At 39.9% G+C, this 27,535-nt stretch overlaps 1 protein-coding gene across 2 annotated transcripts in view; it reads left to right on the top strand.

The window, feature by feature from the left end:
* The window catches only part of rem2 (RAS (RAD and GEM)-like GTP binding 2), a 34,326-nt gene extending 21,879 nt beyond the window's left edge, over positions 1 to 12,447 (top strand). For both annotated transcript variants that reach the window (XM_039747996.1, XM_039748004.1), the window contains exons 4-5: positions 10,394 to 10,571; positions 11,523 to 12,447. In XM_039747996.1, coding sequence (XP_039603930.1) covers positions 10,394 to 10,571; positions 11,523 to 11,806 — 462 coding nt within the window. In that variant the 3' untranslated portion in view covers positions 11,807 to 12,447. The remainder of the gene's footprint in view (positions 1 to 10,393; positions 10,572 to 11,522) is intronic.
* Positions 12,448 to 27,535: the final 15,088 nt, after the last annotated feature.

Below are 27,535 nucleotides of genomic sequence, written 5' to 3'. Positions count from 1 at the left end.
TGTGGGGCACTGCATACTTTCCGTCCCTCAAGCTACAGGCTTATTTCCCTTTTTCCTCTAGAAAACATAAGTGCAGAACTCCACTTCTGTTCACTGGTTTGCATGATGTATTTACAAATACCAAGCTCCAAAACAGATTTACTGTAGGTGCAAATCATTGTAATTGTAGTATCACACTAGGTCTTCACCTCATGAGTATTTGCTGTTTTTACCAATTGCATAATAGCAAAGGGCTTCTTTGAAATATTAGGAGACAACAGTCAGTAGTGGTATTGTTTAAAGAGTTGATTGGAAAACAGAAAGACATAAACATATGGCCAGACAAACAAATGTGAGCATTTGAATCAAAAAACTGAAAACAAGCATTTTACAATGAAACAGGCAAGAAACAATCAAACAGAATATTAAAAGCATGACCTATGGTTAAAAAACTAACGAGTATAGATAGATAGATAGGAAAGGCACTATATATCATAGATATATAGATGTGAAAGGCACTACATGATAGATAGATAGATAAAAGGTACTACATGATAGATAGATAGATAGATAGATAGATAGATAGATAGATAGATAGATAGATAGATAGATAGATAGATAGATAGATAGATAGATAGATTTTACTGAACACTGAATGTAAATTTACTTGCCCCAATAAACAATCAGAACATAAAGTCAAATCATTTAAAAACAAAGTACAAATTACTATGTACATACAAGACCACGAGTTGTACATGCAATATAAAACTATAGAAACCATATAATAATAATATAGCAATATCACAAATGTTGTCCCAATCCCAAGGTGTCTGCTATAGCTGATTAATGTTAGAAGGAACAAGATCAGAGAAGGAATTAAGAGCTCAGAGAAGATGAGAGAAGAGCTCCAGCACCTCCTCTTAGCACACGACAGTGGACTCACTTGGAGGCTAAAGTGCTCCAGGACAAAACATCGAGTAGAGGATTAGAGAATGGACAGCATTAGCCAGGATGACCTCTAATTTGGCATCATCCCACTCTTGCCATTGCCTCTGTGAGTTCCACGTCAGTCCTAAAATTGTGTCAGGCCTACCTGATCAGTTCATTCCTGGGCTGATTGTAATCCTCTGCAGTTTACTGCATGGAACATTTCATTGGCCATTGGTGGGGTAACTCAGTAACAGACTGTCTGAAGAATGCAAACATCCCATTTAAGTACTATAATTGCTTAGGGCAAAACAAATATTGAAAGATGGGTCACTAACTGTCCAATATGGTACATGGATATTAGTGTATGCATGTATTGTATAGATTGACTACTCCTGCTGAAGAGGCCTTCTGCTTTGCTCTTACTCACTTATCTTTACAAATGTCAATCCCAGTATACTTCAGTGTCTATGATCAAATCAAAACTTTTTAAATTATATATAAGATACAAAAAGGTTGAATGGGTTAAATGGCAGTAGTATCCCTTCACTCTAGGTCATCCAGCTTAATCTTTTATCAATGGAACACATATGAAGAGTCACTAGTACAGGCTTGAACAAAAATGTCAAGATGAATTTCAGGTGACCAAAGTAAAGATGTTTTATTACTTGAAAACACAAATTATGAATAAACAAAAAAGGAGATAATAATATGCATAGTACAAAATAGTGACACAAGACAAAATACTGTCTGTCTGCACAATTGGTACTGACTGAAGAAAAGACAGCAAAAAATTAGAAAATTGGATTGGGAGAAAAGACAAGGCAAAAAAGCAGGCAGTGTCCCATACCAAAGGAGAGCTGATCAATTGTGAAAATAATGTTAATCTAAAATTTGAAGACTAAAGGCAGAAAATGGCTTACTGTTTTTTGATAAAAACCCCCAATAAGTCAGCCATAGAAAATAGCTAAATGAAATCAAATAAAAAAAATATCTGATGCTTTGGAAACCTTTGAGTGGACCTTTATGCCGGCAGTCCAAATGACGTTGTGCATTGCACTCTCCCAGGTGCTGGTGGTATGGACCAATGTAGCAACAACCAGCACTAACTCAACAAATAGCTGGCACCCAATAAACAAAAAATATGGTGTCACTATGATGATGTGGGTTCTCTACCATGCTCTCCTCATCTGTTCGGAAACCCTGAACCCAACACCGTTGATAATGTCACCGAGATGAGCTGACAAATAGGGACAAATCTCTCAAGGCCAGGGGATATTCCATAAAGTACTTTTATTTAAAACAATAATCAAATCAAAAAGTGCAAAAGTGCAGTGTCAAAGTTCAATAAATAAATCCATAAAATCAAGTGTCCAGTGGGGTTAAAACCAACAATAAATAAATCCTTTAAAACGCAAGGTTAATATATGAAGCAATTAAAACGTAGTCTCTTTCTCCTCGTTTACTCTCCAGCCCACCTCCGTCTCTTTCTCCCCAGCTTACCATTACTCGCGGCCAACGGAGACCAACAACCACGAGCTCCTTCAGTTAACCTCCGTCTTGGCCTCCATCAGGAAGTCACTGCCAGACCACCGAGGTCAACTCTCCTCCCTCGATCCTTCGCGCACCCACAGTCGCTCCTCAGATCCTTCGGGAGGGCACCTCTCCTGCTCACCCCACTCACTGGTACATTCAGTGGGGTGAGCTAGCCCCCAGAGCGCAACAGAATAACGCTCCTTCACGGGACCCCAGCTCATGGCACTTCCACCTTCCAGGTGGCCGGATTGTCACCACCTGACTGCTGTTTTCAGCCCTCTTACTGCATCTCTTTTCTCTCTCCATCAACCTTTCACCTTTCTCTCTCTTCCTCTCCGATTTCTCTTATCTTTTTCCACGATTTATCCCTCCCCCTCTGGTGTACCTTCGTTTATAAATACACATATACACCTCTGCCTCCGTGGGCACAGCGTCTTAATTACACACCGCAGGAAGCCAATGAGGCAAACAAGAACGACCGCACCCACACGTGCAAGTGCAACTCGCTCCAATCACCTCATTAACTCCCCGAGGTCGTGCAATTGCGCCCACGGAGAACGACACGGCTATACGGACTTTAAAATACCTGACTTTTTTTCGGAAGCCGCGGACCTGCTATACCACAGTCACAATAAGATGTATTAAAGTTTAAACTTTTTAACTATTGCAAATTCTGAAAATAAGGAAAGTAATAATCAGCCCGGACCAAGTGGGATTGAAAACTTCATAGGTCCAATCGAGGTCAGAAATAAAAGATTTCATAAAGACGTTCAAAAACGTTGGCGCGATACACATGCATAGCAGGTTACAGATTCTGAAAGCAGTAGAATTCGAAAGGCTCAAAAAAAGAAAGTAATCATAATAATACATTTTGTTTATATAGCGCCTTTCCCATTCTCAAGGCACTTACAGAATATAAGAAAGAACGGCAGGGTATACAGTATATAGTAAAGTTCACATTAGCACAAACGGAAATTATTACTCGGTGAAATAACGGAATAGAAAAAAGAGATTGAATATATGGATATAGGTGATATGACAGAAGTATGTAGATATTGTTCAGCTTTAAAGTTCAAGTCGGAGACTTATAGATCGTCTAATTTGTGTTGCCATCAGGGAAAAGTAGTGTTACCTCCCACTGAAGTGGCATATCTGCAAGAATTAAACGATTTGTCAGTGGTGAAAGTAAAAACCATGAACACTACAGGCAAAAAATCAGAGTCAACAATAATCACATTCGCATCATTCAGTTCTCAAAACGTAGATTTACATGATTCAGGACCATACGCTATGAAAATCTGAGGTCCCGCAATAATTAAAGCTACGACAAGTTTAATTTCGAAGAAACCACAATTCGGTCGGGTATTTGAAATTCAAAACCCCAGAATCCATGTAAAACATGCATCCAGCATCATAGAAAAAGCAGGAAAAATAAACAGATATAATAGATTAAGCAAGTCCGTTCCTACTGACCAGCCAGATTTGATGGCACATTCTACTAACTACAACAGCCATCTGTTTTCCATCAAATTACCTTCCATCACCTGCTTTCAGTTACTGGCCCCTTTGATGCCATGCAAGAAAGCCTTTTTTCCAAAATTATATTAGACTCTCCACTTAATTTGGTAATGGCAGGATGGAGTTATTAATGCCCCAGTCCAGGGTAACTTTAAGATCATCCATGAACTCACTCCTGCTGCCCCTAAAGAAATTAGACTCCTGTTTTACTATCATCAGCAGTCCAGATGTCCTCTAACTGGATTGCCATCTAGCTTCTCCCTAGCCTACAACAGCATCACTCCTGTTCTGTGTGTCTCTAGAAAACTGTCTTCTGGAACTCCTTCAGACAATCCAGAGCCGCTCTATCTACAACACTATCTTGCGGAGAAGGTCCTGCTTTTCACTTTGGTTTTCTGTCTTTTTCCAGCAGGTTCCACTAGTATCACAGTACCTTTGTTGCCCCTAACGGCTTCTTCCAACCATACATCATTTGATCAATCTGTCCATTGTCTGGACACACTTAATCTTGTTGGGTTACAGATTCCATAGTCTACTTCAGAAGCTACAGACAAAAGGCTGGAACCAACAGAGCACAGTCAGCTCTTTTATATGCATTATTTTTCCATAGGCATATCATTGTTTAAATCCTATGTACAAATGCATTTCATAACAGTAAATACAAGTATAATTTAATAAACTCTAACGTTTATTTAAAAATTATTACATTGATACAGTTGGCTTTTAGATGTAATTAAAACTATTTTTAAGCATTTGTGAGACAATTTCAAACATGTGCAAATATAGAAATCGGACAAGCAGCAGATCGAATAAATGGTTAACTTCCTAGTTACTTATTAAAACCAGGCCAAAATTGTTATTAACATTTTCCTTTTAAAACAAAAAAAGGACATGCATTACTTACTCATCCCCTTTGAGCAGAACATTCAGATTGTGTATTATAAAATAAAGAATGTAAAAATCCAAGAGAGGCTGAAAACTTTGCTTGGCCATAGTAAATGGTCAAGTCTGTGCCAGTTATGAGAGTTCATTATTAAGATGCCAGTGTTTATTCCCAATACTCAGTATGAATATTTATGTCAGGCCTTCAGTGAAATTAAAACTACTCACAAAAGCAAGAAAACAGTCATTTCTTAATGCAGTTTTCATTAAATATTCCACTCATGCTATTAAAACCTTAATCAAGCCTTCCTTTATGATATGAAAACTGCTAGGACAAACATGGCACTCTGCCTTACATAACTGATATCAGTATTGAAAGAATTGCTTTGTTTAAGAAATCACAGAATCTTTCGATGGCAACAGAAGAAAAAACAAAACCAGTAGCTTCAACAACAGTGTTAAATCAGAGCTAGAATGGAGGCCATCCAGTCGGAAGGGACATAAGGAAAACAAAACTGTATTTTCTAGATGGGGTCCAACAGGTAGCAGGCACAGGTCTCACTTGAGGAAGTGACCCGTAAAGATCCTGGTGATCTTTACTGTGATTGAGCACTTTGTAGTATACAGGCATTAAATATCAACAGTTTGTTGAAGAGAAATAGCTCATTTGTCAGTGGACCTATTATTATGGCCCAAAAAGTACAAAATAAGTCACTCTTCTGCAAACAAATACAAAATGGAAATGATGATGAAGTGATGCAAGAAATTTCTGATTACGGCACAAATTAGATGCCATCTTGTCAGAAAAACGGAAGCGTGGGAAACTACTGGAACACAGTGATCATTGCACATGAGCCTGGAAATCCAAATTGCAGAAGTGGGGAGCACTTTATCGCATACTTCATCACGTTCTGCAGAGACAGCCGCTGCAAAATATCAAGCAATTCAAAAAAATGAGCAGCCCACCCCGCCATTCGTCCTAAACCATCAATAGTGGAGTGGAACACAATCCTGCAAACTAATAAGCGTAAATGACTTTAACCAGATCATCATGAAACCTTGCACACTATACTAGAGTCGCATCAGTTTATTGATTGCTTTCTTTTGCTTACAAAAAAAAACCAGTAAAGTGCAGTGAAAGATCATTAACATGAGCATATAACTCATAACAGAACACAAAGAAATCAACAATTTCATGCCACCTTACAATGTGAACATCTTTTAAAATGAGTCATTGTTATGTGCAGTGTTTCAGGCAGGAAAAGAAGCATCACAGCTGAGGACCACAGCAGGAACATGCAAAGAAGAGCTAGAGGAGACTAGGCATATTAAAAAAGGAAAAAGAAGCACCTTTTACGTCTCAAAATAGTACTAGCTAATCCACTTGTCAGATCAAAAGTCTGGCCTAATGCATAAAGCCATATTCAGTTATTGAATGCAGAGAATGAAGAATCAGCTTTAAATTGTTCTTCTCAGATCTGCCAAAATAAAAATCTGGATAGAATCTTTGTACTTACCTGAACTTAACCCAAAACATTCTGAACCAACCTAATTCATAACTTTTGAAGCATACTGTTACATATAAGTCAAGGTAGGACTAGGGTGTTGTACCTTGTTAGCCACTATGAATGTAATAAGAAATCAAGCAAAATGACCCCTTTTATTGGCTAACTAAAAAGATAGATAGATAGATAGATAGATAGATAGATAGATAGATAGATAGATAGATAGATAGATAGATAGATAGATAGATAGATAGATAGATAGATAGATACTTTATTAATCCCAAGGGGAAATTCACATACTCCAGCAGCAATATACTGATGAAGAACAATATTAAAATCAAAGAGTGATAACAATGAAGGTATGACAGACAGACAATAATTTTGTATAATGTTAACGTTTAAATGGGTGGAATTGAAGAGTCGCATAGTGTGGAGGAGGAACGATCTCCTCAGTCTGTCAGTGGAGCAGGACGGAGACAGCAGTCTGTTGCTGAAGCTGCTCCTCTGTCTGGAGATGATACTTACTGTTCAGTGGATGCAGTGGATTCTCTATGATTGACAGAAGCCTGCTCAGTGCTCGTCGATCTGCCACAGATGTAAATCTGTCCAGCTCCGTGTCTACAATAGAGCCTGCCTTCCTCACCAGTTTGTCCAGGCTTGAGGCATCCCTCTTCTTTATGCTGCCTCCCCAGCACAACACCGCATAGAAGAGGGCGCTTGCCACAACTGTCTGATAGAACATCTGCAGCATTTTATTGCAGATGTTGAAAGACGCCACCCTTCTAAGGAAGTATAGTCGGCTCTGTCCTTTCTTACACAGAGCATCAGTATTGGCAGTCCAGTCCAATTTATCATCCAGCTGCACTCCCAGGTATTTATAGGTCTGCAGCCTCTGCACACAGTCACCTCTGATAATCACGGGGTCCAGGAGGGGCCTGGGCCTCCTAAAATCCACCACCAGATCCTTGGTTGGTTTTGCTGGTGTTCAGTTCATATATTACAATATGCAAGCTTTCAAGGCAACTCAGGCCCCTTCTTCAGGCAAGATGTAATACAGAAACAGAAGTTCCCTGTGTTTATATACACTCTAGGACAAGACACAACATTGGTAAAGCTTTAAATGAGAAATCTTAAATGTAAAAAATGAATAGACCTCTTCAGGCTAAGATTCATTTAACAAGAGAGAAGAACAATGTATGGTCAAGATCTATGGATAAGATAACTGTCCAACAACTTCTCACTCTAAGTCAAAGTAAATCCAATGAATGATTTAGTGATTTATCTGATTTGATAAGCTTCATTAGTGGTTTCTTCTTTAATGGTAACTGAAGGCACTGAAATCCTGGAGTGACTGACACTGACTCCAAAGGTTTAAAATGGCACTTCAAAGGCAGAGTGACCCTTAACACATGTCAAATGCTTGTCTACATAAACCAAGTTCAATCCAGTGTAGCAAGAAAATGAGTTTACTACTTCATAAGAGGTTTGCCCAGAGTGCTACAATGATTCTCAAAAACATAAAATGTTTTGTTCACATATAAGCATTCTGACTGAATAAACAGCACATGCAAACATGCAGAATATGAACAAAGCCAGACAACAAATGAACGGAGAAAGGCAACAAGCCTGTCATTATGCACATTTTGCAGAAAATAAATCCATGGTCTTCACTGAACATAAAGTACTGGCTAGCACAAAACAGCTGGCCACCCACACTGTCCTTCATCACTCTTATATCTCTGAAACTTGACCCCTTGTTGATCACGGAGTAACTAAAGATAGATAGATAGGTAGAAAGGGTGTAAGTTACTCTCACAGTAATATTATGTTTTTAGAAACCCCCCGGTCTGATTTACAGAGTGTTTAGAACCTGCTGCCAATTTCACTGTTGCTTTTAGATAACATGTCTGGTTAGCAGCCTTGTAGCTTCTTCACAAACTGCGTTTTTGGTTCTGAATCAATGTTTTCAACAACAGCTACACTGCGATTTCCTGGTGTGCATGAACTAATTAAGCCTTTTACTTACACCTCTGTTTGCTCCTCTGAATATATTATTGTATGGCATCAACACAAATATGCATCCATCTATTCATTCACAATACCAAGTTAATGCAGTGAGGTCATGGAGAGATAAAGCCTATTCTTCCTGTATTGCAAAAAGCAATAAGCAAAAAGCAGCTCTGAATGAGCACCAGACAACATCGAAATAAGGAATAATACATTTACAATGGCAAGAAAAAAGTATGTGAACCCTTTGGAAAGACTTGGTTTTCTGCATTAAAGTGGTCATAAAATGTGATCTGATCCTCATGTAAGTCACAAGTATAGACAAACACAATATGCTTAAGCCAATAACACACAAACAACTATAATCTTTTATGGCTTTATTGAACAAACCCATAAAATGTGGATAAGTACGTGAACCCATGGATTTAATAACTGATCCAACCTTCTTTAGCAGCAATAACCTCAAACAATCACTTCCAGTGCCTGCGCAACATTCAGGAAGAATTTTGGACTATTCTTCCTTATGGAACGGTTCCATGTCAGCCATATTCCTTAGCTTTCTAGAGTGAATAGCTCTCTTGAGGTCCTTCCACCCCATCTCCATTTTGTTAAGGTTTGGTTTCTGTCTCTCCCATTCCAAATGTCGGATTTTCTTTTTTTACAGCCATTCTGTTGTAGATTTACTTTGATGTTTAGGGTCATTGTCTTGCTGCATTACCTGTTTAATGTCAAGTGTATTGTAGATTCAGTAACAAAGATGTTAACCTGTTCCAATGATCCCTTCAAGTCTTTAACTGTTACTCTAGGGTTTCCCTTTTTTAATTCATTGAGCGTTCAGCATTTCGTGCCATCTTGGCTGGCGTCCGCTTCTTAGGAAAGCACCTACAGTACTAAATGGTCAACATTTAGACACATTCTGTTTAACTGTAGACTAATGGAGATCCATACATTTGAAAATTGCTTTGTAAAACCTTCCTAGCTTTATGCAACACCACAATTCTTGATTATCAATCTTCTGACATCCTTTTTTTGCAAGGTATGCTTCGCATCAGCAGATGCTTCACGTGAATAGCAAACTCAGAACTTTTGATTCTTTTTTTTATTGGTCAAAGAAGCCTTAAGCCACACCTTCAATCCCTTTTCATTGGATGGACTCCAGGTTGGCCATCTCCTGAATCCAATCATCTTTTGACATGTACCTAGGGGTTCACACACGTTTTCCAACCTACAACTTTGCATGTCTGAACGATGTATTTGTTATGTACAAGAACAATACAATAATTTGAGCATTTTTAATTAAAATAGATTGTGGTTGTTCATTATTGAAACTTAGGTGAAGATCAGACCATATTGGATAGTAAATTTATATTTAAATGTGATAATTTCTAAAAGGTTTACATACCTTTCTTGCCACTGTGTATATTACTGTTACTTAAGCTATTACTTGGTAGACGATAATAATTGGCATCGTCACATTCAATACCTGAACAAAGTAAGGCATCTCTGAACATCAGTCACTGCCACACTCAGTGCCACCCACAGTGCCCTTTACCTCGATTCACTCTGCATGTAATTGTGAATATCATTTGTGCAGTGCATGCTAAATTTTACCTCAGGTGCTTATGACTTTCTCCTTTGGTAAACCTGTATGGTTTGCATGTACAAAACATTTTGGTTACGTTCGGTTTAATTTCTCAGGCCTGAATTTGTGAAACTTTACAGCAGGCATGTGTTTTTTTTTCTTGTTTTTAGTGAGAGAGAAGTCAAGCAAAATGCCACCTTTTACTGGCTAACTAAAAAGACTCTTTATACATTCTACATTCATAATGGCTACCACGGTACAACACCCTAGTTTTCTTGTTTTGAATCATCTCTACAGATAAGTTGCACAGGCCTTATATTCAATAGTATCCAATCTTTACTTTTTCCTAATTACATCCAGCTACAAATGTTTGATTTATGTTGCTGTGACAGCTACTAATTCCACGAATAACAACTCTCCCTCTTGCTTTCTCTTCTTCTCCTCCTTCCTCTTTTAGGACCTCTCACTTTTGACCTTTGATATCTGTCTTCTCATTTTCTCGCTCACTGATCGACAAAGTTTTCATTATGCGGTTGAGCTACGCCTTCGAGTCAGAGAGGCTCATCCACAGTGTCCTATTATCATTGTGGGTAATAAGAGTGACCTGGTGAGGTCACGAGAAGTCACTTATGAAGGTATGTGTCATGCTCTCTTCTGCATAGCATTAGTTAATTTGACGAGTCAAATATCAATTCATCCATCCATCCTCTTCTGCTTATCCGAGGTCGGGTCGCGGGGGCAGCAGCTTGAGCAGAGATGCCCAGACTTCCCTCTCCCCAGCCACTTCTTCCAGCTCTTCCGGGGGAATCCTGAGGCGTTCCCAGGCCAGCCGGGAGACATAGTCCCTCTAGCGTGTCCTGGGTTTTCCCCGGGGCCTCCTCCCGGTTGGACATGCCAGGAACACCTCACCAGGGAGGCATCCAGGAGGCATCCTGATCAGATGCCCAAACCACCTCATCTGACTCCTCTCGATGCAGAGGAGCAGCGGCTCTACTCTGAGCCCCTCCCGGATGACTGAGCTTCTCACCCTATCTTTAAGGGAAAGCCCAGACAACCTGCGGAGGAAACTCGTTTCGGCTGCTAGTATTTGCGATCTCGTTCTTTCAGTCACTACCCATAGCTCATGACCATAGGTGAGGGCAGGAACGTAGATCGACTGGTAAATTGAGAGCTTTGCCTTAAGGCTCAGCTCCTTTTTCACCACAACAGACTGATGCAGAGCCCGCATCACTGCGGACGCCACACCGATCCGCCTGTCGATCTCACGCTCCATTCTTCCCTCACTCGTGAACAAGACCCCGAGATACTTGAACTTCTCCACTTGGGGTAGGATCTCGCTCCCAACCCTGAGAGGGTACTCCACCCTTTTCCGGCTGAGGACCATGGTCTCGGATTTGGAGGTCAAATATATACATATTTTGTATCCGTTTGCTGTAACTGTAGATTCCTGTAAGTCTGCAGGTTTAACTTTTAAAGTAAATTCCAATTACACAGAAAGATTTGAAATGTTTAAGTTAATATTACCCTAAACGGGAATAGATGTTCATCATTAATTCCACCTGCACATAAATCCAATTTCTTTCTAGATGCCAGTGCCAATGCCACCCTTTTCCAGTGCCAATACTTTGAAACGTCAGCCGCACTTGACCACAATACATTTCAGCTGCTTGAAGAGGTAGTCAAGAGAATCAGGAGCACAGAAAGGATGGGTCTTATTTCTTCACCGCATCGCCGTCGAGGGAGACGCCGAGAAAGCATTACCCGGAAGGCCCGCCGTTTTCTACAGAGTCTTGTGCCAAGGAATACTGCCACTGGAGGAAGGTTCTTCCGTCAGAAATCTCGGTCCTGTCATGATCTGACTGCTATTTAGAAATCTGTACGCAGCATTATAGTTTCAAGTATAAAATGTTTCTGCTATCTAGAGTGGACAGGAAAAGGAAGAGGCCATCCTCTTCAGTATATTTTGAGTTGGAGATGAAAGGAAATGGGTGTCTGTTTTCATTCCTTAAATGAAGCAACACGAACAGCAGCTACTTTTAGTGTTTTTTATTATGTCAAATCAGGAATTGGACTGTAAACAGCATGCATATATCACGACAGATGGACTTTTTTGTCTGCGTGCCCAGCTTTGCTTGGGTCCAGGCAGCATGTCACACCTGCTAGCTGAAGTTGTCTATAAAGTGAATTTAGGCTGACTGATTTAATAACAGCAGGCATATGTGTTGTCTTATGTTTACAGTGGATTGTCATTTGAATATTATTCAGCCATCTTAATCAGATCATTTTTAACCAAATAATGTTAAACGTTGTGTTTAACTCTGATGTTATACGTGTGCCACACGAGCAAAGGAATAAGGAAGGAAAACAAATGCTGGTCATATTATTTATGAGAACCAGCCTGAAATTCTCCCTTGCATTAATTTAAAAGCAGCAGATCTTAAAAGCATGGTTGTAGACTTTTATTGTCATGGAGACTAAAATAAATAAATAAATAAATACATACACACCAAACCAGGTTGAATGTGTGCTTACTGTTTATGGTATAAAATGGGCTGCTTAGACTGGGATGTAACATGGACTGAACATCCCAGACTATACGGTGGGACCTGCGGACAGACCTGCTCATAATGACCTCAGCAATGCATGAAAATGTCCTCACCATATAATCCAAGGCACCTTTAAATCCTACGTTTTCATAATTGGCAGATGAGAAGAGTTATGAGGAGAAAAGCAAATGTAATTGTTGTTTCCTTGACAACGGTTGCCAGGTAACTCTTTCTTTCCAGCAGCTCACCTTTGAGATGACAAATGAAACGGCAGTAACGGCTCTCATCTGAGTGTGAAACAAGAGGGTACTCGATGCATCAAAAGAAATTGGGCATTTGCTGAAATGAATATGAAAGTAAATTAAGAGTGTAGGTTTTTAATGCATTTATTAATTCAAAAATATTGCCTCCCTATATTTTCTATGTTCAAAGACCTTAATCCGTCTCCTGAACAGTAGTCCTCAGCGCTCATCTGATAGGCACAGCTTGGACTTGCACACAGTGACAGGAGAGGACTGCTTGAACTTTTCTTTTACACAGTTTGATGTCTACATAAGAGAGATTGCCCTGTTCTCAGGCTGTAACAATGATGATGGCTGTGTGTGTGTGTGTGTGCGTGTGTGGAATATGTCATTAGTTACACCTGGACATTTCTCGCCCGTGTATGGAGTTAGTTTGATTATTTGGTGCTAGAAGGTTTCTCCGTAGATAGCAGTATGTTGCAAGCACTTAGTGAAATGAACGTAATGTCACCATGTCAAGTAAATTTACTGTTATAAAACAAAAAACTAAAGGATGGAGGATAACAGAATACTGTTACACATATGGATGTCATATTCCTAAATAATTTTAACAAAATATAGCATGATCAATATAACTGATTCTATCCAGCAGGGGGCACCAACTCTCTGGTTGGAATAAGTTCTTTTGTAATTGCGGCATGTTACATAACCCGAAACTATATACTGTAGATATAATATTAAAAGTGATACGGCAGTAAGGAATCACATAGGAGAAATAACTTACCTGTCTTTAATGACGGTTTACGCTGCATAACAGACGGGAAGCCATGACAAGACCTTGTATAGAGTCTGCCATTTTCGTTGCTGCGTTGGAATGGTTTTCCGGATCGGATGACGGTATCTCCCATCCGTCTGTTAGCTTTAAAGGTGTGCCGGGCAATGTTCCAAGGCTTTATACTCATGTGCAGGCCCCCACTTAGGTCAATCATACCATTCCAAACAAGGCACAAAGGGGATAGATACAATGTCACGCTGACTCTGACACACAGAAATAGTGCACGTTGCTCATTTCGCAGTTGTTCTTAGCTTGTCTTGTCTTCTAATGCTTGCCTAGCAGTTCTCAATAATGAGCCCCTGTGTGCTAAATCTGGATTTGTGTTAGCTGTACATGTAAGAAGAAAAGAAAAGCAGATTTAAAATATTTGCACAGAGCACAGTGACATATTAAACTTATATTCTGATGACACTGATAAAGCATACCCTATTACCGTAACATATTTGTTCCATCTTTCAAAGTCCTAAAAAAATGTTTTCTTCATTTCTCCTGAAACCTTTCATATGCTCTCCAGCTTCCCCTAATCAGTTTCACACTTCTCGTCACCTCTTCATAAATGGAGCTCAAATGTTCTTTTTGTTTCCTTCCTTCAGTTCTCTGTAATATTGTCCCAGCTAACTCTTTGGAGACAAATGACCACCATCTTAAATTCGGCCTTTCCAAGACTGATATGGTCTCCCCCCCCCCATCTTTAGATCTTCCTCTCAGAACTCCAGTGTATGTATGCATTCAAGAGCTGCGTTGTGACCAAACCAGGACGGCTCACAAATTAATTTATTTACTGTTCTCACTTTGTCTCTTCGTTTGGATTAGTGTTGCTTTCTCAGAGGCAGGAATCCCAACACCTCCTCTCTTGTCCAATATTCTATTGCTCTTCAGGAGTTTTCTTTCTCTTAATTTGTTCACTTTGCTGCTTTGCTTGTTGTGTTGGTTCTCCATTTCTACTATGATTCCCGTCAAAATAGATGATGTACAACATGCATCTGCTTCTCACTACCTCCAGCCGGTTTCTCTTCTGTATGTTTCTCCTCAAAACTTCTGTTTTTAAATTTTTTGCTTGCCATTTTACTGTATGTCCTCTCAATTTACTCTTTCTCACTCATTACTCCCAAGATATTTAATGAGCTTCCTCGTCATCAGAGATGGGTTGTTTACTCAAAGACAGCAATCTATTACACATTACTAATTATTTCGTTCAAATTGCAATATGATTACTTTACTCATTACCTCTTGTAAAAGATAATTACATTGCTAATTACTTTACCTTTATGCTACTTTCTCATTTGGAAAGTACAAGGATAACATCCACATGTCCATTCAGTGTTTAACTCTTTGAGGGCTGAATTATTTTTCCAAAAAACTCAAGTTTTCTGTAAAGCACACAAAGCAACAGTTTCACACACAAATCAACATAAAACATCTGTCGCTATGTGCTGTGGCTGCTGTTGGCGCCTGTTTGACATCACAGCAGGAGGGTAGCGGTAGTGGTATCAGTGTGACACAATCTGGTTTGTACCTCTTGTCATCATAAGTGGTGGTCCCCCCAGGCAAATGCTGCTGCAGGGGACCAATCAGATGATGCCAATACCTCACTTTTGTTTTTGATATCCATCTCCAGATCACTTGCATCAAACTCGGAGTCTGACAGTTAAGAGTCCTATTCTACGAAATTACATAAAACAGTATTTTGCTTTGCACATCTGCTTTGGACTCTCGCTAGATGTTGATGCCATTTTAGAGGTTGTTTGCTCTTTGCTACTGCTGCACGCGTAGGGAATCAAGGTTAAATCAGCAAAGCCATGTAACTCTCCTTCTAGCAAAGAGAGTCGAACTTAAATGTAAGGGTGAGTTTTGTCATAGTTTACAGCTGCTTACCGTCCTCTGCCCCTGAATTTTGGCAAAAGTCGACATCAGCCGTAAAAGAGTTAAACAATGAGGATATGGGCCAATAACAGTGAACATGCCCTCAGCAGTTAAACAAGTAACCTACACTGATCAACTCCAACATTAAAACCACCTGTCTAATTTTGTGTAGTTCTCCCTCATGCCACCAAACAGCTCTGACCCAATGAGCCATGGACTCCACAAGACCTCTGAAGGTGTCCTTTGGTATCTGGCACCAAGACGTTAGCAGTAGGCCTCCATGGATCAGACTTGTTTCTCTAGCACAGCCCACAAAAGCTTCATCAGATTGGGATCTGGTGGACTTATAAGCTAAGTCAATGCCTTGAACTCTTTGTCATGTTGCTCAAACCATTCCTGGACAATTTTTGCAGTGTGGCAGTGAGCATTATCCTTCTCTGGTCTCTGCCATCAGGAAATACCTTTGCCATGAAGTGGTGTACAGTATGTGGTCTGTCACAATTTTTGGGTAGGTGATATGTGTCAAAGTAACATCCACATGATGGTTTCCCAGCAGAAGACTGCTTAGAGCATCACAATACCTCTGCTGGTTTGCCTTGTTCTCATAATTCATCAGTGCAATCTCTTCTCCAGGTAAACGATGCACATGTGCTGGGCCAGCTACATGATCTGAAAGGAAATGTGATTCATCAGACCAGGAAAATATCTTCCATCGCTGTAGATCTGATGCTCAAATGCTCATTGTAGCCACTTTTAGAGGTGGACAGGGGTCAGTATGGGCACTCTGACCAGTCTGTGGTGACGTAGCCCCTTATACAGCAAGTTGCGCAGCTCTGTGTGTTCAGACACCTTTCTGTCATGGCCAGCATTAAGCTTTTCAGCAAGTTGTGCTACAACAACTCTTTTGTGGGAATCAGACCAGGTGGGCTAGTCTTCTCTCCTCATAGACATTAATGAGCTATGGGCACCAATGACTCTGTTGCCAGTTTACTGGTTGTCATTCCTGTTGGTAGGTATTAACCATTGTGAACAGCGCACAAGACGTGCCATTCAGGAGATGCTATGACCCAGTCATCTAGTCTTCACAACTCGGCCTTTGTCAAAGTTGTTCAGATTCTTATGATTGTTGACTTGCTGCCCAATATATCCCACCTCTTGACAGGTGCCGTTGAAATGAGACAATCAATGTCATTCACTTCATGTGTCAGTGGTTTTAATCTTGCGGTTGATTGGTGTACATGACTAAATTAGCATGGTGCCATTTCAATCATATGAACTGGCCAAACGAGGTCTTTATCTCACAAAAAGAATTCTTAATAAAAACAAATGGACTCATACAGAATCAGTAAACATTAAAATCATTGGTAGCATGAGTGGGGAGGGCCAGCCACTGGTGTACTTCTGTGTAAATGATGAATGAGACAATGTCTCTGGGACTCTCCCATCTCAGTGCTAGTTACACAATTAAGAATTTTCATTTTTTTAAATAACTCTCTTAACATTCCCTAACAATTAAGATAAAAGATTCAGTTACAACACCTTTACCCAGATTTCCAAAGTTTTGTAGAAGGTTCATGCATTTTGGAACATGGTGATACATTTGATAGCACATGACACTTAAGGTGTTTTCATTTCATTCAATATCAAAGACTTTTGTAAATCCAATTCCTTATGAGCTCTTTATTCAAGAGGCTGTATATTACACCAAATCCAAATTTTATTGTAGCTTATTTGTAAAGTTCTTGAATACACAATGAGGTTCACATTGCTCATCCTTCTTTAAACTATCCATCCATCCATGCATTATACAACCCACTATATCCTAACTACAGGGTCATGGGGGTCTGCTGGAGCCAATCCCAGCCAACACAGGGTGCAAGGCAGGAAACAAACCCCGGGCAGGGCGCCAGCCCACCGCCGGCCACACACACCCACACACCAAGCACATACTAGGGGCAATTTAGAATCACCAGTGCACCTAACCTGCATGTATTTGGACTGTGGGAGGAAACCGGAGCACACGGAGGAGAACATGCAGACTCCACGCAGGGAGGACCCAGGAAGTGAACCTGCAAGTTTCCTAACTGCGAGGCAGCAACGCTACCCATTGCACCACCGTGTCGCCCTTCTTTAAACTAGTTATTATCATATCTTTCAAATTAAAACACAAAATCTCGAGTTTTAGCGTTATTCCCCTTTTTGTTTTTATTTTATTTTATTGTAGAATCAACTCTCGGCAGTGGCTAGCAGGGCGGCCGTGCAACGGATGTGCATGGGCGCCGTTCTCATCCCTACCACCTTCACCGTCACTTCCCCAACCACTTCATATCTTAAATCATTCTTGAGGCAGAATGAAGACTTAAGTGCCAGCTTAAGTGAAAAATTAAGGAAAACATACTAAGTAATTGCAACACAAAAGCTAACTTAATCAGTTTTAACACAAAAAGATGAAGACGAAAGAAGAAAAGCAGTGGGCCACTAGGGTGGAGAAAAGAAGAGCTGCTCAGGAAGCAGCAAGCACATCAACCTCTGAGCAAACAACAACAACATTTATTTATATAGCATAATTTCATTAAAAATAATGTAGCTCAAAGTGCTTTACGTGATGAAGAAAAGAGAACAAAAAAGACAGTAAGAATTAAAATAAGACAACACTAATTAAAACGAATGCTAAACGTACAGAGAAAGAGGATGAAAACTATGAATGCTCAAGTCAGGTGTATTCACTGCACGTTATTGTGCAGTCCGCCGTTACTAACATAACATAGATATCAAAATTCTAGTTAAGTCAAAAAATGTAGATTATTAGCATTAACAGCATCATCAACATCAGAGCTCCCAGCTTAATAACCTATGGGCAACTCTTGAAGGAACATCTCTTCACATGTTATCTTGAAACTACTTCAATTTTGTGCAATTTTCTGCTACTCCAGAATTCGAACAGCTTTTCCCAACCCACTTCACATACCAAGGCTTACTATGACCACATTTATGTCAGACTTCTCTGTCATTTCACCCTGTACTAGATGCAATACTACACTTTTCAGAATTTAAACGTAACAAGCACAAGAGGTTCTGTTCTGCCGGTACGTCTTTTTATGTGTAGTAAGTTTTGTACTATCTGTCATTCCTGGATGTTTATTTTCAGCTGAGCTGTCGCTTGCAGAGACATCCTTCTTTTTTTGAAAGCTAGAAATGTGGAGTGGGAGGTGGAGCCTGAAGTTAGAGTGAGAAGGAGGCAAACACAGGAAGCTCATCTGTTTTCTGCTGGGAGTGAAGTGCTGTTTTCCATCTAATGATTCTCTGTTTGATTATTGGTACATCACGCAGAAACTTTGGGAGGCTAATGCATTGCTGTGTCACTGCTGCAGCTGTCACTGGGACATGCGTCTCACAGCTCAAAACATAGGGCTTTTCCGGAGAATGTGACAGTGTGATATGACTAATCTGCTTTAAATAATCAGGCAGGGTGGCTTCCACAGTTTATCATCTGTCATTATACATTTATTGTTCCTTTTCTTGCAATTTGATCAGTTTAATTGACTCTTTTGAGAATAGTGTTCTGGATTTTTGCTTGGGGAACATATTGTATGATTAGGATTTGTGAATTTTTTGTTAAGAAGTGCTTGATATTTGACAATACATACTTGTTTTTATGATCATGTCTCTTCAGTATAGCATCCAGACTGGACAGGCACAAATGGCATTGGAAGGGCATGTCAGTGGAGCCTCAAATTTACCTTCATTCCCAGACTGATGAAGACCCATCACTCATTAAGATCATAAGTCCTTGTCATCTTGTCACCAGTTCTTAGGCTGGATTAACCTTTAAAATGTATTTGGTGCTTGTTCACTGTGAAGATTACTTTCTTCTTGGAACAGGCAGAGTCAGTTCTCAGGTTAAATCTTATGAGCCAAAGTAAACCCCTGGGGCTGACTGGGGCCACTCTGTCTGGAGCAGTCTGGGACTTGGGGAATGCAACCAAGAAAACGTTGAAGACTAGGCCTTTTTTTGTTATATTTCTACCAACTTAATGTCGTACTAGGATGTTGTACCATGTTAGTCATTATGAATGTAGTGAGAAGTCAAGCAAAATGACACCTTTTATTGGCTAACTAAAAAGATTACAATATGCAAGCTTTCGAGGCAACTCGGGCCCCTTCTTCAGGCAAGATGTGGAAGATGAAGAAGGGGCCTGAGTTGCCTTGAAAGCTTGCATATTGTAATCTTTTTAGTTAGCCAATAAAAGGTGCCATTTTGCTTGACTTCTCACTACCATCTTACTGCAAAGCAGACCTTGAAAATAAGATCCACTTGATGGATCAAGCCCCTTTGCTGTCTATCAGAGATTTTGCCTTGGCATTACACGCTCTTTGTTTGAGATAGAACCTCTCCCAAAAAACCAGGAAGAAATTTTATACAAAAGTTTGAATACCTGAAAAATGCTGAAAGCTGAGCAGAGGAGATTGTGTCCACTATTTATACCATTTTGGGCATGGTGGAAGAAAGGGAGAGGGTTTTCTGTGAAAAATAACATGCTCAAGTCCAACCAAGCAGAGCCAATATCAGGCTCTAGAAAGAGGAGAGGAAAGAAGGGAGAAGTTCATGTGATTTAGTTGCTAATCATTCCTGTGAGGCTTAGAGCACTGTCAGAGGATGCAGTCCTTAATACTTATTGGTTTCTCGTTAAGCCTCATGCAGCACAAACTGTGTTATAAGATGAAGAAAAAATGCCTAGAAGAGGATCCTGACCACATATTCATGCTGGCAGATGGAAGAGTATGAAACTGTAGGTAAGAGGTTTCTCATCTTTCTCTTGTATCACACTTCATGAAATACAGTAATCTACATCTTGAATGCTCCTGGGCCGGGATTTCACAGAGGTAACCAAACTTACGATCAAGGTGCCTCAGAATGCATGTGACATACCTACAGGTGGATTTTACCTGTTTAGGGGGTAATTAAAGGACTGCAGAAGAAGATGACTAATCTGATTTTTGTTGTCTGAACCTTTAAGGCACCATTTCTAGAAGTCAGCCTTTTCCATCAATCAATGGAGCTTTAGTAAATCTTGAAAAGCTTCCTTGATGTATGAATCACTAAAAGGTTATGACGAATATATTGAAACCAAAGTAAGGACAAGGCACTGGTCTAACAGTATGCCTACATTAAATAGCCACTCAAGAGAGATGGCATTGAATAACATCTGTGAAGGATATTTGCAGAGGACATCATTGAGGCATCCAATTCAATCTGGGGTGGTCTCACTCTCTTGGCATCAAATGTAATCTGTCCCTTTCTCTTTGTTAGAATTGAGTAAATGCCAAAACACACCTTGAAGAACAAGTTACTATTCAAAGAGCTTCAATTTTCAACTCTCAGGACCTACAGTAAGGATATCGGTAGTTGAAGATAGTGGCAGACATAAAGAGAAAACTGCTCATCTCATCAGCTTTCAGGTAATGCCTTTTGGGCTTTGCAGTACTGAAGTTGCTATTCTGTACTTTATGCAAAGAGCCCTTGCAGAGCTGAGAGGTTAGGCTTGATAGGTTTATATTTGTGCCTTTTCACCTAGCATCAAATAATAAAAGAAGAATCTGGAAACCGTATTCTACAAAATTCTCCAGCCTCAGTTAACCTCAAACTGTCACCTCAGACAGACCCAGTCTTTCCTTCTGGGGAAGGTGTCTAATAGAGGTAGGCTGGTGGTGGACCCAGAAAAGTTCAAGTCTACTGTGGACTAGTTTAATGTACCTAATGGTCTACTAATTCTGCAAAAGGTCTTGGAAATGATTGCACTGTGTCATATGTTAATCCCATAGTTTGAGGACATTGTTCCTTCTCTTAACATCTTAAGAAAGAAAGCCAATATGTAAAAATGGGCTGGAATTTGGCAGTAACTTTTGAAACTTTGAAGGAGGAGTTTCATAGACTGATCCTTGGCCAGAGACCTTGGGTCACTGCGCATCATAGGAGAGAGAAGGAGAAGAACCATCAGCAAAGACAATGAAAGGGTTGTGAAACCCTCCAGAAGGCTGTGGCTCAAGAGATGAGAACCATGGGGCTGAAGTAGCATACTGTATTTACTATCTGGTCACAAGCTGAGCTGGGTCCCCTGGAGGAGAGTGTAGGATTTTGAAAGATCCAAAACACTTCTAGAAAAGAGTAACATCGCTAAATATGTGACAAAAAGTATCCCAACATGTAATTTACTCACTCACCTACCATATCCATAGTAAATTCAATAACATCAGATTTGGTCCTGAAAAGCAGTGATTCTTAAGATCAGTCCTGGTGGACCCAGGTTTTCCTCACCAGCAATTTCCTCTTTTAATTAAGTAAACTATTACTTCCTGCAATGAGTTGTTTTTTTTTTTAAATCAACCCAGAAAATTACCAAATGGGATTTAGCTGTACAGTATAAGAATTCGTTTTTGGTTTTTAGTGTTTTGTTCATTTTGATATTCTAGTTATTTTATGCCATTATTTACTAATAAGCACACAAATAGGCAAGACCAAAATACAGTAGCTGCCCTTTAGCAGTCAGTGTCACTCTCCTGCGGCCTCATGTATAAATGGTGCGTATGTACAGAAATGTTGCGTAAGAACGTTTCCACGTTCAAATCACGATGTATAAAACGGTACCTCATACCTTGTCGTACGCAAGTTCTGCGCTCGGTTTTGCAGACTGGTGGAACCAAGCGTCAAAGCAGTGCTACTGTTCCTGTGTGATTTATGTTCCTTTTTTAAATCAACATCCCTGACACGGCTTTATAAATATATTGAAATTAACCGCATATTGTTTATTAGTTTAATGCATCTGATTGTAATTAACCTGTAACAATATAATGGTCCATGGAATGGTCAAACTATTCCAAATACCATAGCTGCTTTAGCATTGTTACTCTGACTGCACCATCTTCTTCTTTCAGCTGCTTCCGTTAAGGGTTGCCACAGCGGATCATCTTTTTCCATATTACTCTCACTGCACCACTCTGAGTATTTATATCATTGTATCTGAGTGGGGAATCACAGCAGCAGCTGATCGGAAAGACAATTATCGGTATACGGCATCAAGCACACAGCCAATCATCAGCCACGGCAAAACGTTTCAAAGCCTTTCCTGTCCAGACCTCGTGGTTCAGAAACAGTTTCATCCCAAGAACTATAAACACACTCAATCAATTGCTCCTTGTAGAACTGTTTGTACTTATAAGTACAATTACCCTACTGTAAACTTGCACTACAGTTATAATATTGCACAACCTGTGCCACTTCATAAAGCGCATATTTACATATGATGATGATAACATTTTTGAGATGAAATGCTGTAAAATATGTTGATTATATTATACAGATAAAACTTTAACTTCATTTAAATAATCTGTATTGTTAATAATTAAACATGTGAGGACACGGTGCCACAGAGCTAGCAAGTTCCTGCCTCGCACTGTATATTTACTGAGGCTGACATGACACTGGAAGGATAGACAGATAGAATAATTAAACATGTACTATGAAGATATTTCAATGTTCCTTAAAAGTTTTGAAGAATTGTCGTTGTAAGCTTACAGATGGTTTAACGTCTGTTACAGAGCTGATTGTGTGGCGATTGGGTACTTGGAGAAAGAAAAGGAAGGACAGGAATTGGAGGTTAGTACGTTTGAAAGAGACAGTACTGCTACAATAAATTATTTCATTGAAGGTCGCACACGGCGCAGCACATCTTGTGTGAGACATGAACAATCACTGCGCCATCCTGTTCCCATGTTTAATAACATGCTTTCATTCCAATCATCATGAAAATGATATCAAGTATACATCTCAGTATTTTAATTATTCAGAGAGCTGTAATATCACAAATGTAATGGATTCTGTGCCCTGTTGGAGAAAGAGAAAGAACGGAAACATGTAGTGATTCACACACATAGAGCATCAAATACAAAACAAAGCATTTAACGTGCCACTTTAGTTACGATGGCATTTGAGAAACTAGTAAATTAAATGATTTTAAGATGAAGTTTATGATGTTCTACTTTAATGACAAAATAAACTGCGTGATTAAAGTGGAAATTTTGAGATTAAAGTTGACATTTCGTGCTTTTTCCCCCCACTGTGTGCCTATTTTTTTTCTCTGTACCCTAATAAGCTTTCATATGACACTCAGATGGTGGGCTACAACTTGCCTTTTCACGGCAACTTTGATATGTGACTTCTTTTTTATTTTGGCACTGTGCGACTTTGTGAACTTGAGCTTTTCGAGTTTTTCCGACACACCATGTCACTCGATCAACTTTTCCTTTTGTTAACAGTAATAGTATGTTTTTCCTTTGCCTCCACTTTGTATTCGCTGAAATTCTTATATTTTTCCCCCGTGCTTTTCCCATTGTCTTTTCACAGAACGTTGAGCTTAAGGGCTATTTATATTGATTTGCATATTCAAAGAGGCGTAATTCTAGGAGGAATTGGGGCGGGACATCAGGTGCGTGCAAGTGCGTTACTTTTCACGTTGACCCGGATTTATGTAGTGGAAGAACGTGGAAGTTGGAGTACGCACAGATTCCTGCATCAGGATTTTTCTGTGCGTAAGCATATTTCGGTTTTTGTGCTTACGTCATGCTATAGTGCGAATTCTACACACGGCGTTATGCATGAGGCCTGGTGTCTACCAAGCCTATCATTAATTGTCAGTGTTCAGATATTATTATGAGAGCAAAGTACATTTAAAAAGTCAATGAAAAAGACAATAACAAAGAATGCATTGAAAAATTTGGCAAAAATACAGACATCCCTGAATTCCCCAGAAATGTAAATTTCACACTAAAGCACTTTTCTGAATACAAAATAACAGAAGAAATAAAAAGGGCAGCAAATTAAATAATGAGATCAACTAAATTTTAAAAATGACTCAAGGACTATGAAACTGGCTAGAAGAAACTTCTTCAGCCACAGGGAGCTCCATGACTGAACTTGTGGACTTCTGCTATGGAGTATACCTGTGTTAAACTGAAATATCCTGCTTCAGAGAAGAAGTGCCTGCCCATCTTGCTGGAATGAGTCTGATGTATGGTTAAGACAAACCCTCAACATATTCCTTGGCTTTTTCATTGAAGAAACAATCACCAACACTCATTCAGCCAAAATGTTAAACTTTACACTTTCAAGGCGAGGTACAGAAAAGGATGCTGCAATATGATATGACTGTCAAGTAACTCTCACATGTAAAGAAGACCATGGAGCGGCTGCTGCTTCACCACATGAGGCCACAGGTCTGCCACGCCCTCAACCCTCTGCAATTCGCAGACCAGGAGAAAGTGGGGGCGGAGGATGCCATCATCTACATGCTACACTGATCCCTCTTCCACTTGGACAGAGGCAGTGGTGCGGTAAGAATTATGCTTCTGGACTTCTCCAGCACCATCAACACCAAACAACCTCTGCTCCTTAGGGACAAGCTGACAGAGATGGACGTAGATTCATACCTGGTGGCATTGTGGATTGTGGATAATTTTACAGACAGACCTCAGTATGTGCGTCTCGAGAACTGCAGGTCTGACATTGTGGTCAGCAGCACAGGAGCGCCGCAGGGAAAGTACTTTCTCTGGTCCTGTTCAGCCTATATACATCGGACTTCCAATACAACTCGGAGTCCTGCCACATGCAAAAGTTTGCTGACGACACTGCTATCGTGGGCTGCATCAGGAGTGGGCAGGAGGAGGAGTATAGGAACCTAATCAAGGACTTTGTTAAATGGTGCAACTCAAACCACCTACAACTGAACACCAGCAAAACCAAGGAGCTGGTGGTGGATTTGAGGAGGACCAGGCCCCTCATAGACCCGTGATCATCAGAGTTGACTGTGTGCAGTGAGTGCAGACCTATAAATACCTGGGAGTGCAGCTGAATGATAAATTGGACTGGACTGCCAATACTGATGCTCTGTGCAAGAGAGGACAGAGCAGACTATACTTCCTTAGAAGGGTGGCGTCTTTCAACATGGTGTGCTGGGGAGACAGCATAAAGAAGGACGCCTATTGCCTGGACAAACTGATGAGGAAGGCAGGCTCTATTGTAGGCATGGAGCTGGACAGTTTGATATCCGTGGCAGAGCGACGGGCGCTGAGCAGTATCCTGTCAATCCACTGCATCCACTGAACAGTTTCATCTCCAGACAGAGGAGCAGCCTCAGCAACAGATTGCTGTCACCGTCCTGCTCCACTGACAGACTGAGGAGATCGTTCCTCCTCCACACTATGCGACTCTTCAATTCCACCCGGGGAGTGGGGGGGTAAAACGTTAACATTATACAAAATTATTGTCTGCTATACCTGCCTTGCACTCTCCACCTTGCATTTTACTTGCACTGCATTTTTATCACTCTTTAATTAATATTGTTTTTATCAGTATGCTGCTGCGGGAGTATGTGAATTTCTCCTTGGGGATTAATAAAGTATCTATCTATCTAAAACCAGAAAGATCCAGCCTATCTTGGGGCTACAAGGAGTCTTTCATCCAGCAAGGTGTTCTATATGCCAAGGGATTAGGGAGGACTTGAAAAAACAAAGACAAAAGTCTGGACAAGTCATTTAAGGAGATCTAATGCTAATGTATCCCTTAGAAAATGGAGAGAACCAAGCAACAATTTGTCATCCCTGGACAGATGCAGTTAGGATGATGCACCTACAAATAGACCTTTTGCAAGTCATCTTGGGAAAATAAAGTTCCTCAGATATCTCCTACATTTTCAACGATCTTCTTAAAGTATTAAAATCCACAACGTTGACCCACAGAACTGACTGTTAAGGAGCCTAGAAAAATATGATGTGGATTTATTTGGGTAATGCAAAAAAACTACGTGCCATAACAGCCTTGTTTGGGTAGTAGCAAATTATTACACAAAGAGTGGGTAGAGTTGTATTCTCTGAGAGATGCCAAGGCTCACATCTACTCCATCTTGCGTATTTACATTGTTATCTAATGCAACATCAGAGTGATGTCAGTATTACAAAGATAGCCTTAGAATGATTCATAGCATAAATAGGAAAGACACATGAAGACAGGATAGAACTTTCTGTACTTGTTACATATTAACAACCGCTCCTCTCAGCTGAATGCTAACTTTGAACCCTCAACCTAAATACACAAACATATTAGCACTTGAAATACAAAATATTGGACGTCACTGCAACTTGCAACAATTACATTATACATACAGTAAATTATCACTTGTCATACCAGATAATCATGATGTGCTGCACATACAGCATGCAATATACTGTACATTATACATAAAGAACGTCTCAAAATATGGAGTATAAAGGACGCCATATACTGTAGTATTGCAATATTCAAGTAAAAGAAATTATACCTCATGAAATGTGTTTAACTTATGTGGACATATCAAGATCTGAATTTGATTTACAGCATATATATAGATCAAGAAGATGTAATTGGGGAAAAAAGAGAAAATCTGGCTTATTTACCCAATGGAAAAAAATTTCTGTTTGAGGGATGTCTTACATGTGCAGCCCATTTCAAAACCCACAAAGCATTTTGATGGGATTCAAATCTGAGCTTTGCCATTTCAAAGCCTTCCATTTTTTTTTCCTTCACAGCTATTCCTTGTTGGATTTACTGGTATGTTTAGGGTCACTATTTTGTGGCAAGGTCCACATTCAGTTAAGCTTCAATTTTCTGATGAATGGTCTCACATTACCCTCAAGCACTCTCTAATGCAATGAAGAACTATAATGGATTTTTGAAGGCCCTGATGCAACAAAGCAGTTCTAAACCATAATATTTTCACCATCATGCTTTACAGTTAGTATCAGGTTCTTCTGGTCAAATGCTGTCTTTGGTTTTCACTAAATGTGTCTTTCATTACAGCTGTAAAGTAACTCTATCTGCCTTATCTATCCAGAGAATACATTTCAGAAAGTCCTGGTCTTTGCCTAGATGTTCATCGGGAAGCTTAAATTTTGTCATGATGTTCTTTCTGGACAGAAAAGGTTTCCTAATGGTACACCTCCAATGTAGACATAATTTGTGCAGCCTCTTTTTTATGGTAGACTTTTGCTCTTTGATATCAACAGTGGCAAGAGCAACATGTAGG

Source organism: Polypterus senegalus, chromosome 1 (genome assembly GCF_016835505.1).
Source record: "Polypterus senegalus isolate Bchr_013 chromosome 1, ASM1683550v1, whole genome shotgun sequence".
Taxonomy (NCBI): domain Eukaryota; kingdom Metazoa; phylum Chordata; class Cladistia; order Polypteriformes; family Polypteridae; genus Polypterus; species Polypterus senegalus.
This window is presented reverse-complemented; position numbering and strand designations above follow the sequence as displayed.